At 52.5% G+C, this 18,231-nt stretch overlaps 2 protein-coding genes across 9 annotated transcripts in view; one reads left to right on the plus strand and one right to left on the minus strand.

The window, feature by feature from the left end:
• POLL (DNA polymerase lambda) lies at positions 1-17,194 on the minus strand. Of its 4 annotated transcripts, none has more exons than XM_038408148.2 (9): positions 17,073-17,194; positions 13,920-14,087; positions 13,303-13,597; positions 12,467-12,650; positions 9,134-9,448; positions 7,213-7,386; positions 5,956-6,084; positions 1,230-1,398; positions 1-644 (listed from the first exon to the last, which is right to left on the minus strand). In XM_038408148.2, the coding sequence occupies exons 2-9, from the start codon at positions 14,032-14,034 to the stop codon at positions 283-285; spliced, it is 1,743 nt and encodes a 580-aa protein (XP_038264076.1). In that variant the 5' UTR covers positions 14,035-14,087; positions 17,073-17,194; the 3' UTR covers positions 1-282. The 4 variants fall into 4 exon arrangements, with proteins under 4 accessions (XP_038264076.1, XP_038264075.1, XP_043375860.1 ...); XM_038408147.2 differs by lacking the exon at positions 17,073-17,194 and adding an exon at positions 16,156-16,365; XM_043519925.1 differs by lacking the exon at positions 17,073-17,194 and adding an exon at positions 14,357-14,914.
• The window catches only part of DPCD (deleted in primary ciliary dyskinesia homolog (mouse)), an 11,540-nt gene continuing 10,428 nt past the window's right edge, over positions 17,120-18,231 (plus strand). For all 5 annotated transcript variants that reach the window (XR_006283030.1, XM_038408152.1, XM_043519931.1 and 2 more), the window contains exons 1-2: positions 17,120-17,236; positions 18,097-18,177. Coding sequence is in view for 4 of the 5 variants with exons in the window: in XM_038408152.1 (XP_038264080.1) it covers positions 17,173-17,236; positions 18,097-18,177 (145 nt within the window). In the remaining variant the exon portion in view is untranslated. The remainder of the gene's footprint in view (positions 17,237-18,096; positions 18,178-18,231) is intronic.

Genomic DNA, 18,231 nt, shown 5'->3' on the forward strand with positions numbered 1-18,231 from the left:
TGAACTACATTCCAGAGCTGGTGATACGTCAACCCCCAGGCCTGGCTGGACAGTCACAAAGTGCCACTAAGCAGCAACAGCAGCCACTGTCCATTGGGGCCACCTCAGAGCGAGCCCGGAGCAGCCCAGATGATATGAGATTAAGGAGTGCCCCCCTCCAGTGTCTGGCAGGGAACCCCCCTTCCCTGCCAGGGCACTGGTGCCTGCAGGACTCATCAGGCAGCTGGTAGGCTCCCCATGACACGCTGGAAGGCAGGAAGGATAGGGTTGGTCCCGGCCCCATCACCAGTCCCGCTCGGCGGGCTCCCTGTAGGGCAGCCCCAGCAGCATGAAGACATCCCTCTCAGTGGGAGTGGGCAGGACAATGCCGGGCCCCATCTTGCGGCCACCGGGGGCGCGCACCACGGCGGTGTGGAGTGCATGCTCCGACAGGCTCATGCCCTTGGTCTTGGCCAGCGCTCGCATGGAGCGGTTGAAGTGGGCTGAGCCAGTGAAGTACAGGAGGGAGCAGGCGAACTTGCAGTGGGGCGCCATGATGATGTCGAGGCGTCGGTGGCGCCGGCCTGGCCCAGGCAGCCGGCACACACCCAGGTACTTCTGGCTGCCACTGTCTTCTTGCCTCACCAGATCGTCGGTGAGAAAACCTGCCAAAGGAGCAACGTGAGAGGAGGGGCCAGCCTATGACCCCACCCTCTCCCCTGGCTCCTGCTGAAGCATCCCATAATCCACTGCACGGGTCCTTGGCACCTCCTAAAGGGGGCACCTGTGCACTACCTCTGGGTGTAGCGGGGGCCCTCACCAAGCTGCACCCTTGCACCGGCAGCACCAGCGCTTGGCCGCCTTTGTACAACACTAGCGACGAGGATCCTGTTGGAAGCCGCCCCCGCCACAGCACCAACCCGGCCAGCTTCCCGAGCTCTGTCCCAGGCCCCCCCTTAACATGGCCCTAGGACCAGCTGGGATCCTGTGAGCTCAGCATCCTGGCTCAGACAGGGGCCAGGACCAGATGCTGCCGAGGAAGACCCCTGCAGCAGGTACTATGGGACACCCACCCACAGGGAAAGTCCTCCTGACCCCCAAGGCAACAGACCATCCTGGATTCAGCCCTTCAGTGTCCGATCCCCAGGCAGGGCAAGTGCCACGCGCTGGCTGCTCACACTGACACAAATCCCTTCGCCTGCCATCTCGGAAAGAGCCAGCCAGCCTCCTGGCTGCAAGCACCTACGTACCGCTCCGCCGGAGACTGTCAAGCAGCTGGCCAAAGATGCCGCGGTGAGACTGCCCATCAGGGTGGGTAACCAAGACGTCCACATCGCCGCAGGTGGCCTTCCCCCGTCGGTACGAGCCACACGCCACGCACACCAGCCCAGGGTTCAGGGACTGGGCTGCTTCTCGCACCTTGGGGAAGAGTCACACGAAAGGGATCAGGAACCAGAGACTAGCGCTCGCCTCCTAATGCCCTGGCCCAGACTCCATGGCTCCCCCACACAAACAGCACCACCTGCTGGCCAAAGCCCGGTGCCTGCACCGACCCTGGAAAAGGCACCAGCACCTTCTGTTCAGCTCCGCTCTGCCTAGGCAACACAGCACAGCCACTCGCCTTTTCAGAGGCCACCTGCCTCCACACTGGGTGATTCAGGGTACGTCGGCACAGCAGCTGGGAGCTGCCGTGTAGATGGACCCAAAAACGGCAGAGAAAATGTGGCCTGCAGTCACGTACCGAAGTCGGAGTTTGGGCTGCCAACCCCTTTGAGGGGGACAGGGATGGATCAGAGTTCATGGGGGGACCTTAACAGCAGAATGCAGGGGGTGGGGGAAGCAAAGACAGGGTAGGGACCCCATTAGCCTACAGATAATTAGTGAGCCGCAACAAGCTTTCAGCTCGGCTTCCACCCGTTTCCCCGTGCCTGACTGGGTCTGCTACCGCAGGTCTGCACGGAACAAAAGCGCTGGAGAGCAACTGAGGCGGCAGAGTTCAGCAGCAACTCACAGGCCGGAGAAGCAGTCACAGCCCCAGGGACAGCCACAGCCCCTGGCTAAGTGATAAACAACGAGGAAAGAGACAAGGCCAGAAATAGGCCAAAGGCTGGAATGCCCAACAGGGCTTCCCACCAAACTGCTGCGCTGTGCGTGTAGATTTAATGCACGTCCCTCCCCAGGCCTGCTAGCCAAGTGCACAGCCTGGCCCCAACCTAGCAGGGCTCCAGAGGAATGGGTCTCTGGCTTGGCAAAACTGGCAATCCAATGATATTAGACACGTTTGCCATTAAAGTGCCACTTATTTACACAGCCACGCACGGATCGCTACCGGGCCTCCCATCCCAAAGGATCCCAGAGAGCCTTATGGAGCACAGAAGTTGGGATTGCTTCGCCAGTGCGCTGAAATGCAGCCACCTCTGGGGTGGAACCTGGCAGCTATTCTGCATGGGCAATGCGAGCCAGCCAGTTCTGATGGCTTCATTCCGGAAATGCTGGAGCGATGCGAAGGGCTATTACGGTATTACTGTGCCAATCACTTTGACAGCCACAAATCATTCCAACACCAGCTCTTCCCTCTGCTCTGGCTAAGAGACAATCCCAGCCTGTCCAGAACACAATGGCAGGGGCAGGGAAAGCAAGCTGGGGCTCGAAGGGGGGTGTCAATCTCAGCTGTCCCAAGTCAGTCTCCAGGATCATCCTTCATTAGGGAGAGAGAAACCCATTAACCTTTGCCCCAGAGGTGATCTGAGAAGCCAGGCCGCTTTTCTCATGCAGATCGACCCCTCCCCTGCTCCCTTTCTTGCCTCAAATGAAGATTTCTAGAGAACCACAAGCCCCGGCTGGAGTCTGAAAGCTCCTCAGATCTTGGTGTGAGAGGCAGCAGGGATGGTGGCTAATCCCGTTATTCTCCTGTCTGTCTCCTGGGGCCCAGACCCCAGGTGGGGGGAGACACGTAATCCCCTCAAACCAACAATAGCCCCACCCCTCCTCCCTAAGGGCCAATGTTACTCCCTAGCGGGCTTGGGAAAGAGACGGCTCGCTCCTGAAATAGCTCTAATCCCGCAGTGGGGATGGCAGCACCGGTGGGGGCGTATTCTTTGCGGCCAGGCCCCGTGGCTGAGTGACAGCGTTGCACTGGCCGCTGCTTCCATGGTGATCACAGAGCAGGAGGGAGCAATGACAGAACGAGCCCTCCCCCGCTCTCTGCTAGTGCAGGGCCAGATTGGGAATTCCGGGTGGCTTTACACATCTGGGACCAAGCGTGCCCCTGGGCTGAGTCAGCATCCAGGCGGCAAGGGTGAGGTAAGACCTTGATGCAGAGTAACGTTCTGCGGGGTGAGGAGGGGCAGATACAGCCCATTTCGCTCATACGAGGATTTTTCATCCAATTATGCTGACCGCGGCCTGATGACCAGCAACGGCTGCCTCCCATGAGGCACTCCCAGAATCCTTTGCAGAAGAAGTGCCAAGGAATGGGTACAACGATTTGCATGGCTCAGGAGGACCTGGGTGACGGCAGCTGGTTCTGTGGGAGATCAGTGACAGAGAACAGGCGCTGGAGACTATTCCCAGCCCCGGAGGGTAATGTGCAAACTGCCCCCTTCATAAGTTACAGGAGGCATTAGTGCCAGGGACAGACCTGTACACACACAGACAGACCTGCTCTGTTGGCAAAGGGCCACTTCACTAGCTCTTGCCATCCTGGATTACCAGCACCAGGGATTTCAACAACAGAGATCCCTTTGAATCACAAACCAGCACTCACAATCCAGGCCTGCTGCAGTCTAAACCGCCATGGCAGGCAACGTTCCCAGCTCCCATTGCTCCACGGTGCAGATTGTCAGGGCAGAAAACCAGACTCCAGTTGGCCTGGTGGTTGCTGTTGGACTGTGCTCAGCATCAGGCAGAACCCAGACCCACTGCAAATCAAACAGCTTCACCACACGGAAAGGGGCATGACACTGAACTGCTCTGTGCCTCAAATCTGCATTAAGCGGGGAAGAGGGGGGTGTGATCCTCAGGGGGGGCAGGCACTTTGAGATCCTCGGATGGAAGTCCCTGACAAAGCACTCAGTTAACCATGCGGCCCTTGGCAGCTCCTCTGAGCAGGGCAGGATATCTGATGCAGGATATGTCCTACACCTTTGCTGGACGCAGGACATGAACTGGAGAAAGAAGTGGTTCGGGACTATTTAGAAAAGCTGGACGAGCACAAGTCCATGGGGCCGGATGCGCTGCATCCGAGAGTGCTAAAGGAGTTGGCAGCTGTGATTGCAGAGCCATTGGCCATTATCTTTGAAAACTCATGGCGATCGGGGGAAGTCCCGGATGACAGGAAAAAGGCTAATGTAGTGCCCATCTTTAAAAAAGGGAAGAAAGAGGATCCTGGGAACTACAGGCCAATCAGCCTCACCTCAGTCTCTGGAAAAATCATGGAGCAGTCCTCAAGGAATCAATTCTGAAGAACTTAGAGGAGAGGAAAGTGATCAGGAACAGTCAGCATGGATTCACCAAGGGCAAGTCATGCCTGACCAATCTAATTGCCTTCTTTGACGAAATAACTGGCTCTATGGATGAGGGGAAAGCAGTGGATGTGTTGTTCCTTGACTTTAACAAGGCTTTCGATACGGTCTCCCACAATATTCTTGCCAGCAAGTTAAAGAAGTATGGATTGGATGAATGGACTATAAGGTGGATAGAAAGCTGGCTAGATCTTCGGGCTCAACGGGTAGTGATCAATAGCTCGATGTCTAGTTGGCAGCCAGTATCAAGCAGAGTGCAGCAGGGGTCAGTCCTGGGGCCGGTTTTGTTCAATATCTTCATTAATGATCTGGAGGATGGCGTGGACTGCACTGTCAGCAAGTTTGCAGATGACACTAAACTGGGAGGAGTGGTAGATACACTGGAGGGCAGAGATCAGATACAGAGGGCCCTAAACAAATTAGAGGATTGGGCCAAAAGAAATCTGATGAGGTTCAACAAGGACAAGTGCAGAGTCCTGCACTTAGGACGGAAGAATCCCATGCACTGCTACAGACTAGGGACCAAGTGGCTCGGCAGCAGTTCTGCAGAAAAGGACCTAGGGGTTACAGTGGACGAGAAGCTGGATATGAGTCAACAGTGTGCCCTTGTTGCCAAGAAGGCCAATGGCATTTGGGATGTATAAGTAGGGGCATTGCCAGCAGATCGAGGGACCTGATCGTTCCCCTCTATTCGACATTGGTGAGGCCTCATCTGGAGTACTGTGTCCAGTTTGGGGCCCCACACTACAAGAAGGATGTGGAAAAATTGGAAAACGTCCAGCGGAGGGCAACAAAAATGATTAGAGGACTGGAACACATGACTTATGAGGAGAGGCTGAGGGAACTGGGATTGTTTAGTCTGCAGAAGAGAAGAATGAGGGGGGATTTGATAGCTGCTTTCAACTACATGAAAGGAGGGTCAAAGAGGATGGATCTAGACTGTTCTCAGTGGTAGCAGATGACGGAACAGGGAGCAATGGTCTCAAGTCGCAGTGGGGGAGGTTTAGGTTGGATATTAGGAAAAACTTTTTCACTAGCAGGGTGGTGAAACACTGGAATGCGTTACCTAGGGAGGTGGTGGAATCTCCTTCCTTAGAAGTTTTTAAGGTCAGGCTTGACAAAGCCCTGGCTGGGATGATTTAGTTGGGGATTGGCCCTGCTTTGAGCAGGGGGTTGGACTAGATGACCTCCTGAGGTCCCTTCCAACCCTGATATTCTATGATTTTTTAAGACTCTAAATGAGTCTGGATCCCGTTTTTTTCCCCGTCTTTTTATTTTCATTGCTGCCCCTGCACTTTCGCCCAACTTGGGATCCAGAGTCCCAGCTTTGCTTGGGGACAGGCTGGGAACCTCTTGAGAACACCCAGTTCTGCAGGCACAAGAGCGTGGGAACCTTTGGGTGTCAGCTCCCAGCTGTGATTCCCTGTTATGGCCGTGGGGCTGGGTTACTTACAGTCTGTTCTATTTCTGTAGCCTCCTCTCGTGGCATACGCTCCAGGAAGTCTTCGTAGTGCTTCAACCCTATGGCCTGCTGGCTGGTCAGAGGAGTCTTGGTGCGGATATCGTCCAGGGTCCGGAACCCCTGCCCCAGAGCACATGGAGACATTCAGACAGGGGATCACTGCAGGGACTTCGCTCCTCCAATACCCCCACGGTGGGTCTAAGGGGTATCACAGCTCAGGCGACCAAAGTGGCTGGGCCCAGACCTTACCCAGGGAAGCGACCCTACCTGTACGGCTCCCCCTGCCCGTGGAGACTCCAGCCCACACAGGACCGTTAGGTGTGCAGCCTGGACGTCACAACGATGAACGCTGCCTCACCACGTGTCAGCACAGCGTCACCGCAGACCAGCCTGTGACGTTGATGTCAGCCTATCACCCAGACCGAGCCTGTTCGATTCCAACATGAAACACCCCAGGTGGCCTCTTGCAGGTCAAGCCTAGGTTCTAGACTCCCCCCCCCGCCACACACAAAACATTCACAGGCCAGCCTGGGATACACCAACAGCCAAGCCACAGAACTGACAGCTCCCCACAGCTGTCCCATGAAACCTTCTCGCTCCCACCCCTCCCCAGAGGGCCACACTCACACACGGACTTTGCTACCTGCCCTAAAGACCAATAAATATGGGCTCTGGCAAACCAGAGTGGAGCGGTGAATTCCAAGGCCACAGACCCTTCCCAGAGAACGTCCTGCCATCAGCCCCCACTTTTATAATGGGGGGTTCCTGCTTGGGCACCTCCTGTGATCTCAGCTGTGGCAGTACGGCCTAGGGAGAGGGGTCTCACACACATGCAGACCTTGAGCCATTTAAGGATTTCCAGATCAAACCCAACAACTTCAACCCACCGGAAACACCCAGCCGCCAGTGCAGTTCATAGAGCCTGAAGTCAAGTGCTCAGAGCCAGACACGTTGCTTAGCACACAGGCTGCTGCATTCTGCACCCACTGCAGCTTGGACAGGATTTAAGCAGCAGCTGCAAGCTTAGGGTATTACGAGGGGTGACAGAGCAAAGAGGGGAACCCTCTGCTTGCAAAGAGAGAGTTCTGAGCAGCCCTGCTGAAACACTGCAGGCAGGTCAAATCCTGCCAGCTGAACACCATGGGCAGAGGAATAGCAGGAGGGAGTCTCTGCTATGGCCCGACAGGCCTTCTCTGCTCACGGTGTCTGAGAGCACACACATTCCATTGGAAAGGAAGAGACAATGACCTGTTGGTACCACATCTGGGCTGTCTTGACTCCTGCTCCCCAGATGTTGGAGAAGACCTCCAGCACTGCCACGCTCTCACTGATGTGGTCCAGCTTACGCAGGTGGCCGCTCTCCAAGATCTCCAGGATCTTCTCCGCCATTCGCTTCCCGATCCCAGGAATCTTACTGGCTTCCTAAAGGCAAAGGCAAAAGAGCAGCTGGCTAACAGGCAAGCTACTGAGCTGCCCCAGGGCACAGAGATGGGAAAGCCCAGGGAATTGGTTCACACCTCTGAGCCAAGTTAGCACTCAAGCAGTGGGTGGCAGCCCAGGAGCAGCAGGGCCTGGGCTCTACACACCTCTTGGCCAGTTTAATTGCCACGTCGTAGGACACAGTGTAACTGTATAACATTGATTGGACACATCCCAAGCGCGAACGTAGCAATTGCCTCAGCACAACAGATAGGCATCCTGCTCTGCCATTGGCCAGTAGCTGAGGCTTCAGCAGAAGGAGAAAGGCCCCTCCCTGCGCTGCTGCGAACTGAATGAGGCAGTAATGGGGGAAGGATAGAAAGCTGGCTAGATCGTCGGGCTCAGCGGGTAGTGATCAATGGCTCCATGTCTAGCTGGCAGCCGGTATCAAGTGGAGTGCCCCAAGGATCGGTCTCGGGGCCAGTTTTGTTCAATATCCTCATTAATGGTCTGGAGGATGGTGTGGATTGCACCCTCAGCGAGTTTGCAGATGACACTAAACTGGGAGGAGAGGTAGATACGCTGGAGGGTAGAGAGCAGATACAGAGGGCCCTAGACAAATTAGAGGACTGGGCCAAAAGAAATCTGATGAGGTTCAACAAGGACAAGTGCAGAGTCCTGCACTTAGGACGGAAGAATCCCATGCACTGCTACAGACTAGGGACCGAATGGCTCGGCAGCAGTTCTGCAGAAAAGGACCTAGGGGTTACAGTGGACGAGAAGCTGGATATGAGTCAACAGTGTGCCATTGTTGCCAAGAAGGCCAATGGCATTTGGGATGTATAAGTAGGGGCATTGCCAGCAGATCGAGGGACCTGATCGTTCCCCTCTATTCGACATTGGTGAGGCCTCATCTGGAGTACTGTGTCCAGTTTGGGGCCCCACACTACAAGAAGGATGTGGAAAAACTGAAAAGCGTCCAGCGGAGGGCAACAAAAATGATTAGGGGACTGGAACACATGACTAAGAGGAGAAGCTGAGGGAACTGGGATTGTTTAGTCTGCGGAAGAGAAGAATGAGGGGGGATTTGATAGTTGCTTTCAACTACCTGAAAGGGGTTTCCAAAGAGGATGGATCTAGACTGTTCTCAGTGGTGGCAGATGACAGAACGAGGAGTAATGGTCTCAAGTTGCAGTGGGGGAGGTTTAGGTTGGATATTAGGAAAAACTTTTTCACTAGGAGGGTGGTGAAGCTCTGGAATGCATTACCTAGGGAGCTGGTGGAATCTCCTTCCTTAGAAGTTTTTAAGGTCAGGCTTGACAAAGCCCTGGCTGGGATGATTTAGTTGGGGATTGGCCCTGCTTTGAGCAGAGGGTTGGACTATTTGACCTCCTGAGGTCCCTTCCAATCCTGATATTCTATAATATTCTATGATTCTATGAAGGAAATTACTCCAAAGTGGGGCCTGCTAGCCTGCAGAAGCTCAAGGCTCCAGTCCCCTGGCTATTTTCTTACTCCAGCTTGAAGTCTCAAAAATAACACTCATGCTCAATGAATCATATTCAGGCTGACTGAACTGCTCATGTTCACAGCCTCCCATGGCAGGGACCAACTCCAGGAAACTGCACATCTGGAGAGAGGACCAGGCAACCTTGTGATTAAGGCCCAGGACTGAGAGTTAGGACTGGTCCCTATTCCCAGCTCTCCTGCCGATTTCACCCTGCTCACAGGGTAGCAGGTTTCTGGTTACCTGATAAGAGGTGACTGGTTTGTGGTAGCTCTTGAGTGCATTGATGGCTTTGGAGTAGCCCAGAGCCCTCCACTTGTCCCCCTGGACGGTGTAGGCTTTTCCCAGCACTTCCAGCTTCTCTGTGATGTGCCGGTTGTGATTCTCTTTCTTGCTGTCAGAGGATTGAGCACAAACCCACTTGCCAGCAGGAGGGGACACTGTGGTACAGCTGCCACTGGACAGCCCCGATGAGGTCTCAGGGCAACGTCCTGAAATTAGTGCTTCCAGGTCTCCCTGGGTGATGCTGGTCTCTTCCCCTTCGTCATCAGAGACCCTCTTCAGGAGAGACAGAAAAGCAGCAATGAAATAATGCCTGTCTCTCTCAAACATTTCCTTAAGGATGGCAATTCTGCCACAGAAAAGCTTCAAAACAGACTCCAACAAGAAACTGCTGAGCTTGAACTAATATGCAAACTAGATACCATTAACTTGGGTTTGAATAGAGACTGGGAGTGGCTGGGTCATTACACATATTGAATCTATTTCCCCATGTTAAGTATCCTCACACCTTCTTGTCAACTGTCTAAATAGGCCATCTTGATTATCACTACAAAAGTTTTTTCTCCTGCTAATAATAGCTCATCTTAATTAATTAGACTCTTACAGTTTGTATGCCATCTTTCACCTTCTCTGTATGTGTATATATATCTTCTTACTATATGTTCCATTCTGTGCATCAGATGAAGTGGGCTGTAGCCCACGAAAGCTTATGCTCTAATAAATATGTTAGTCTCTAAGGGTGCCACAAGTCCTCCTTTTCTTTTTGCAGATACTGACTACACAGCTGCTACTCTGAAACCAAACATTTCCTTGGCACTGACCCCAGCATTCCCTGGGGCAGGAAGTCACCACAGCACTAGGGGTAGGGTGACCAAATGTCCCAATTTTATAGGGACAGTCTCAATATTTGGGGCTTTTTCTTATAGAGATGCCTATTACCCCCACCTCCTGTCCAGATTTTTCACACTTGCTATCTGGTCACCCTAACTAATCTCCAGTGTGTGCGGGAGTCCTGTTACAATAGTGGGAATCGGCTGTGTTCTCTAATGATCCATGGCTGTATATACACTCCCACCCCCAATCACACCTAGTTCACACATAAAGCACAGGGGAAAGAAGCAGCTGCATATCAGGTGAGTGATGTGTGCACACAGAACGTAAAGGGCTTCTGAGGTGACTTGGATGCAAGGGGTTCCACAGATGTGAGATAATAGTGTAACCAGCAGCAATGGAATGGCCTTTATGTGCTGTAGGCTGCAGCCACTAGAGGGTGACATTGTCACCTAATCAGTAGTACTGCACATATGCACATGATGGGTATTAATGCAAAACCCGGTGTTACTGCAGTATTATGGTTGCGCAGTTAAAAAGTCAGGCAATGTAAAAGTTAGTGTTCAGAAAGCATCCACCAGCTGTGTTGCACTTCCTGGATATTTCATGCCAGGCAGCATGATAGAGTTGATGGAACATTAAGTGACAAAAAAGCCAGGGAGTGGGAAAACAAACTGTGCAACCCTAATATTTCACTAACACCATTTTTTGCATTTTATTTCCTAGGAAAAAAAATGAATGAAGCCTGGAGCTCAGAGTTGGCAACAAGGCTTGTAAGCTCTTTAAAACAACCTGTGCAAACTTAACAAGCCACACCTGAATGCACAGCACACATCCCCTCAAGTGCACACTGGTAGCCTAGGTCAGTCTGTGATTTTCAAATGCTCATCTCTGTTAAATCAAAAACATTTTTTCCAAATCTAGAAAAGAGCCTATGGCTAAATGAGGGCTATTTCCAAGCTAAGATTCCAACCTCACCCTTTCCTGCTATGTTTGTGTCTTAAAAGAATGGTCAGAACTTTCTTTAAAGTGTTTTTCCCCCTCACCTAATCCTAAAGACAACTCAAGAAATTTTGCTCAAATCTTGAAAAGACTGCTTTCCTGCACAGACCAGGCCTGGAAAATGTAATCACAGAAGGTAATGCTATGAAAAAGTTACAAGTCTGCAATCAAATCTCAACCACAGCAGATGCTGCCAAGCGACCAGTACAATAAAACTCCTCACAAAGCAGGAGGCCTGCAATAGAATCTCTAAGTATATTACAATTGCCCCTCATAGTGGGGTTCGTTAATAGTGATGATTACTATGTTATTAAGTGACGCAAATATCAGTAAAGAGAGGGGAATGCTATGAAGGGGCCTGGAGAGATTGGAAACATGGGCACAGGAGATTGTGCCTGTAAATATACCAGCTAATATATCTAGGGGACAAGGAGGGAGAAACCTTAACAAAGAGGCAACCAGTGGACAGCAAGTTAGGTACTGGCTGCAGTTTCTGTGTCAGCGCCCGGCCATGGTAACTGGGGGCAGAGACACCACACCACAGTGCGGAGGAGCAGCTCACTCTCTAGGTGGCCCTGGGACGACTATGCTGGGATTCTCTCTGGAGAGCATCTCACCAAAAAGATGTCAACAAACAGGAGCGAATTCAGAAAAGGGGGAAAAGATAACGCAAGGTCTGGAGAGGCTGCCTCTGTAAAGTATTATCTGACCACATTACCATAGTACCTTGACACCTCTCAATCTTTAATGGATTTATCCTCAACAGTCCATAAGGGCGGGGGTGTTATCCCTACTGTGGGGAACTGAGGCCGAGAGGCTAAGTGATTTGTCCAAGGTCATGCAGGAAGTCTCTGGCAGAGCACAGACTTGAACCCAGGTCTCAACTCCCAGGCTAGTGCTCTAACCACTGGATCATCCTTCCTTGCTCTGAGAGTGATTCACGGGGAAGGAGCCTAACAACCTGGTACGTATACTCTGAGTGCAAATGATTGGGTGCTGGGAAGCAATATGATCTCTTATAGCTGTATGGGTGTTTGAAGGGGTAACCCCATGGAGTGGGGAAGTGGTTAGGGTGGGTCAGGGTGAAATATGGGATGAAGTATCAGAGAAAGCTTCCTAGCAGGGAGGTGTCTTAGGCTGTGGAAGTCTCTCCAAGGATGCAGGGGAAACACACGGGAGTTTTTCCGGCTTAGCTTGGCCAAAGCCCTAGGACTTGTTTGGCTGGGAATGGTCCTGCAGGGACAGACGCATAAAAGGTGTTTTCCCACCTCCAGCATCCAGGAGAGGCAGAGAGAAGCAATAACAATGCCCCTAGACTGAACCTGTTGCTGGCACATCACTGAAAACCCCAAACACTGTGCTGCTCTTTTTGCTGGGGTAGAAACTGATACTCATTACCCTTGCTAGGCTAGCACAAGCCAACAGAGCAACCATGCAGCACGTGTGTGGGATGACACTGACCTGTGTTTGAAGGCTTTGCTCTTCCACACGTTGCTGTACTGAGGTGGCTGGGCCCTGAGGCAATATGGCTGCTGTCTGTGCTTCAGCCTTCTGCTCCAGTGCTTCCTTTTCTGGCTGGGGTTGGACAGTCTCACTGCCCAGGAGCTGCTGTTGACCCTTCGGCAGATCCCCCTCCTCCAAGTACCTGCCAGGGGCCAACATGGAGCTGAGTAGATTCACACGCAAGGAACACGAAGACTTCTCAGTCCAAATCCCAGGCTGGGAAATCCTCTCTCTTGTTTGGGGATGGGGCAAAGAGCTAGTGTTAGCTTTGCTCACTCAACCTAGAGATTCATTGCTCTGGCTATGCCTGGCTCCCTCATACCTCACTGACCTGCCACGTCTACCCCTTGCTATTCCAGCCCTGGGCTCCTCCTACACAGCTCTGCGGATATGCCTCAGTCCTGACCTGCAGCCCTCCACTATTCCGTTCCCGGTCCATTCTTGTGTTTAACTGCCAACCTGCTCTCTGCTTTCCATCTGCAATACGCAGGAAACGGTATTTAATTGTTAATCGTTATATTAAAAACATGCCCTTGTTATCTCTAATGAATCAGGAATGTGTCTGTTAGAGCAGGTGACTAAGAATCAGGATTCTTGGGTTCTATTCCCAGCTGTGCTATGGACTCATTGTGTCCCCCTGGCGCTCTGTGCCTCAGTTTCCCCATCTGTGACATGAGAATGATATTGACACCACCAGCAAGAGGGTTGCGAGGCATCATATGTGCTCTCTGGGTGAAAGATCAAGATCTCAGCCAATTCGGACAGGGACAGAGCTGCTGCGGGGCGCTGAATACCTGTCTGGGATGAAGATGCTGTACCCAGTGGTATCCAGCAGCTTCTGCTCTCTAATGCACAAGCTCAGCCAGGCTGCCTTCACCAGCTGGGTCCCCGGGGGAAGTCTGGCCAGTCTGAAGAGGCGAAAGGCCCGGTCACAATCCATGTCTTCTGCCACTATGACGTGCGTCACCTCCGAGGAGAGCTGGTTGCAGACACGACCCCCCTTCTGGACAATCTGCTTGCGAAAGATCTCTGCCCTGGCCTGTCCGACGCCCGCTGGCAGCACGTAGGCTGTGACCGGCTTCAGCCATTCTACAAAGAAGAGGCACAAGGGCAGAGACTCAGTGACATGGAAACAGCTTCCCAAACCAAACAGGTTACATACCTTGCATGGCATTACTGGGACTGTCAGCAGTGCCTGGCCCCAGGATGACAGAGAGCATGGGGTGCCCTGGCTTGACACACAGAGTTGCCTAGCCACAGCCCCGCCCCCTCCCCGAAATCAGGGCTGCTTGGCACTGAATGACCTGATAGTACTTCAGGAAAGATCTCACCCTGCAGTTAATAAACAGGGACATGGGTCTGACAGACTGCGTGACTGCTCTTAAAGGAGAGGAGTGGGTGCAGCACATACTTTCAATGCTCCCAGTTTCCTCTTCTTTCAGGACCTTTGGAGGGACCTTCCTCTCTGAGTCATCCCTCATCTTCTTCCTCTTTGGAAAGACTTTGACAATTCCCCTGGGCTCCATGGATTCTCATTACAGGGTGTCCCCTCCCTGGCAGGCAGTTAACATTCCACTCACTGAATACCAAAGATAAAGACAAGAATTTTTTAGAATGCCACCATGTGGCCAACCGTGTTTCCCTAACCGAGTTCTCAGAAACAGCTGATCAGTTTTTACTGAAACTTTCCAAAAATATTCAGTCTGAGGCAGACACCCATAAAGGAAAAGTTCAACCCAACAGCTATAGTTTGGCAAAGTTATAAGCAACTGAAAAGAGGTTCTTATAATGGAATATGTCAGATAATTAACTACAGGCATCACTACCAGCTCTGCATATAATAATCACCTTATAGCCACTTCCCAGGTTAGCAGAGGAACAGATTCCTCCAGCACTGAAATGCAGCCACCTCTGGGGTGGGATGTGGCAGCTGTTTAACACTCAGACACCATCACTATCTAAGACAGCAAAAGAAGGAGAACCTGATCTCCAGCTTCAGCTGCAAGTGAAAATTAGCAAGGTATAAAGTAATTAACTGAATTCATATTTGGTCACCACCACCAGAGTTAACACCCCAAAAATAACATTGGATCTTGCCTCAGGGCAGGGGGCTGGACTACATGGCCTTTCAAGGTTCCTTCCAGCCCTACATTTCTACGCGTCTGTGATCTTTAATGACCATCCATATGTCATCAGGGCCTTAGTTTTCATCCCGCCCAAAAGCCAGACCTCTCCGGCATCACTAGCACTATGCTGGAGCTTTGATTCTGTATGGACTCTGAGATGGTCCAATTCCTGCAGCACCAGAGTTTTGCTTAGAGATCTCTCATCCAAGTAATGAGGCAGCCTGACCCTGAGTGGCTTGCAAGATATAATAAACCCACAGCCAGTCTGGTTCTAACAGGAACACAAGCTAAGTGTCAATACAAGGCCAACACAACCCTATATTTGGTTTTCAACACTGTAGGGGAAGATTTAACTTAAAAAAAAATACCTGTACATTTTAAAAATTCTAATTAATGAAAACGTTTCTGTTCCTATGAAGTTTTGTCAGATGATTCCTTTAAAAAATGACATTCTGGGGCCTGAAGTAAAATCCTCTTGAACTCTTGAGAGATTTCCACCACGATTGCAAACAGACCCGAAACTGTGGAGATCGTTATGGGCCAAGAATACTAGAAGTGGGGTTGCCGCACTGATCCCAGATTGGACCACACCATACCCCAGCCAGGCAATTCAGGGTGCAGAGCAAGGTGCTGTGATGGGGGTGGGGATGTGTGTGGGGCCATCAGAGCTCACTGCAGACATTTCAAAAGCAACCAGCAGGGTGGATAAAAATCAATGATTTTTTTAAAAAAAAAAAAATCAAATTGTTTCGATAACATGCTTTTTGAGGAAAAAACCTATCTAAAGATAGTTTTAATTAAGATACATTATAGCTCAAAGATCTCTCTCATCATGGGATAGGGATTATAAATTCAAATTCTATAGTATGAGACAATATAGTCATGTAATGTTTAAGAAAAGTTTTGTAAATGAGTTCCAATAGTTCATGGATTAGGGACCCAATCTTATGGGGTTCCACAGGCTTCTGTATAGATTATTTATCTTTCTATCTACCTAATGGGACTCAGTGCTCAGTCTAGAAGATACCATTAGAGTTGCTTAGTTTTGCAGCTCTCAAACTGTGGATTTGTGTCTCCATGGGTAACATGCTTGTTAACAGCAAACATGTTTTTAAATAAATACATAATATATAGAGGTGAGAAATAACAGATTTCAACCCTATTGTCCCTCTGCAAATTTGTGTACACAGAGGCAATCCCTTACCTCTTTCTAAAAGTGGAAAGTTTCAAAAATTTCAATGAATAGAAGATTGTTGGGGATGGAATAGATCTGGACAAGGAGAAGTCTGGAGATAAATGTGAGAAGTAAAGAACATATGCTTGTTTTGTTAAAATATTATAGGTTTGCTGTTGAAGAAAAAAATCCAGAATACTTAACTGTGTTGTTTTAGTTAAATAAAACAATTTAAATGTCTGTCTGGTGATTTTCTCCAAAAAAAATCCTCCAAACATTAATGATTAACCTGTTGAATTGGAAATAGTTCACCTCCCAGTGACTTCATAAATATCTGCTTCAATTACCTTTGGTAAACGAAATAACCAAACAATCCTTCATTTTCTGATATAGCTGTAAAACTCATCTGAAAAGTTTTCAAAATAAATACTGTTTAAAAATGTATAGTGTGCACCTTCTAAGAAAGAAACCTCCATTGATCTCTGAGTTGTGAAGAATATGTATTAAGGTTATAAGAACCAACAAAGAAAAGGAGGACTTGTGGCACCTTAGAGACTAACAAATTTATTAGAGCATAAGCTTTCGTGAGCTACAGCTCACTTCATCGGATGTAAATGTATCCGATGAAGTGAGCTGTAGCTCACGAAAGCTTATGCTCTAATAAATTCGTTAGTCGCTAAGGTGCCACAAGTCCTCCTTTTCTTTTTGCGAATACAGACTAACACGGCTGCTACTCTGAAAAAGAACCAACAAGAATGCACTTTTACATAGAAAACCATGATTAAATCGAGTCTTCCCGACTAGTGATTTAAACCAAATCCACCCTGGCAGCCAGTGATTTGGATGCCTCTGTCCCCGGGGCCCAACCCTGAGTCGGCGCTCAGCACCTACTGTGGACCAGACCCCTTTAGGGGACCTCACGCCAGGGCCCCAAGAATGGCCACAGCACTATGGGAAGCACAGGCTGAGCCACCCACTCCCCTGCTTGCACCCCACCCTCCAGGGGTGACGCCCCAAAACCCCACAGTGGGGAGGGGTGGGACTGGGGCGGGGCCACCCCATCATCCCAGTAAGGTCGGACAAGGGGCCCCACACCTAGGGAGGGGGAGGGGAGAAAGGACCCCTGGTACCCCACACTGGGGGGAGGGGAGAAGGGGCCCCGGGACAGGGGGAGGGACCCCAGCTTAGGGGGGAGGGGGGGAGAAGGGGCCCCAGCCATGGGGGAAGGGCCTGACGCCTCCCCCCTCCCTCCCCCGCCACTTACTACTCGGGCGGGCCCGGAGGAGGCCTGGGAGGGGGCGGGGCCTCGCGCGCCCAGCGCTTCCGGGTCCGGCCGGTTGCCATGGGGACGCGGCCCAGCCGCCATGGCGGGGCCGAGCTGGCTGGAGCGGCTGCGCGGGGCCCGCAAGACCGCGCTGCTGCAAGACGGTACCGGGGGGGCTCGGGCAGGCCGGGGGCGCTGGGGTCAGGGCGTGCGGGGCGGGGCGGGGCGGGGATGATGGGGGCGGGGGCCAGGGCACATGGGGGAGGGGCAGAGGATGCGGGGGAGGGGACGGGAGGGGGATGAGGGGGGCAGGGATGATGGGGAGGGGCAGGGGCCAGGGGGAGGGGCGGGGATGATGGGGACGGGTGGGGGCCAGGGGGACGAGCGGGGATGATGGGGGAGGGGCAGGGGATGTGGGGGGCAGGGATGATGGGGGACAGGCGGGGGCCAGGGCACATGGGGGAGGGGCAGAGGATGCAGGGGAGGGGACGGGAGAGGGGTGATGGGGGGGCGGGGGCCAGGGGGAGGGGTGGGGGAATGTGGGGGGCAGGGATGATGGGGAGGGGCGGGGGATGTGGGGGGCAGGGATGATGGGGAGGGGCAGGGGCCAGGGGGAGGGGCGGGGATGATGGGGACGGGTGGGGGCCAGGGGGACGAGCGGGGATGATGGGGGAGGGGCAGGGGATGTGGGGGGCAGGGATGATGGGGGACAGGCGGGGGCCAGGGCACATGGGGGAGGGGCAGAGGATGCGGGGGAGGGGACGGGAGAGGGGTGATGGGGGGGCGGGGGCCAGGGGGAGGGGCGGGGGAATGTGGGGGGCGGGGATGATGGGGACGGGTGGGGACCAGGGGGATGAGCGGGGATGATGGGGGAGGGGCAGGGGATGTGGGGGGCAGGGATGATGGGGGACAGGCGGGGGACAGGGCACATGGGGGAGGGGCAGAGGATGCAGGGGAGCGGAGGAGGGGGATGGGCGGGGGCCGGGGCCCCGGGTCTGGCTCACCTTGCCCCTGTTGTGCGTAGGGAAGAGGAAGGTCCATTACCTGTTTGAGGACGGGCTGGAGATGGCTGAGGAGTACAACCTGAAGACCAGCCAGCTGCTGGGTAAGCGAGAGGTTCCCCCCGCAGCTCCTGGCCCCTGCCCCTGAGCTGGTCCCG

The sequence above is a fragment of the Dermochelys coriacea genome, chromosome 7 (assembly GCF_009764565.3).
Source record: "Dermochelys coriacea isolate rDerCor1 chromosome 7, rDerCor1.pri.v4, whole genome shotgun sequence".
Classification (NCBI taxonomy): domain Eukaryota; kingdom Metazoa; phylum Chordata; order Testudines; family Dermochelyidae; genus Dermochelys; species Dermochelys coriacea.

Bases quoted from the DNA above. Each gene is read 5' to 3' on its own strand.
- POLL (XM_038408148.2), bottom strand. From the start codon at position 14,034: ATGGAGCCCAGGGGAATTGTCAAAGTCTTTCCAAAGAGGAAGAAGATG. The intron at 1,399-5,955 runs GTAAGTAACCCA...CTCTTCCCCAAG, and splicing joins CTACAGAAATAGAACAGACT to GTGCGAGAAGCAGCCCAGTC. The intron at 645-1,229 runs GTACGTAGGTGC...CTCCTTTGGCAG, and splicing joins TGACAGTCTCCGGCGGAGCG to GTTTTCTCACCGACGATCTG.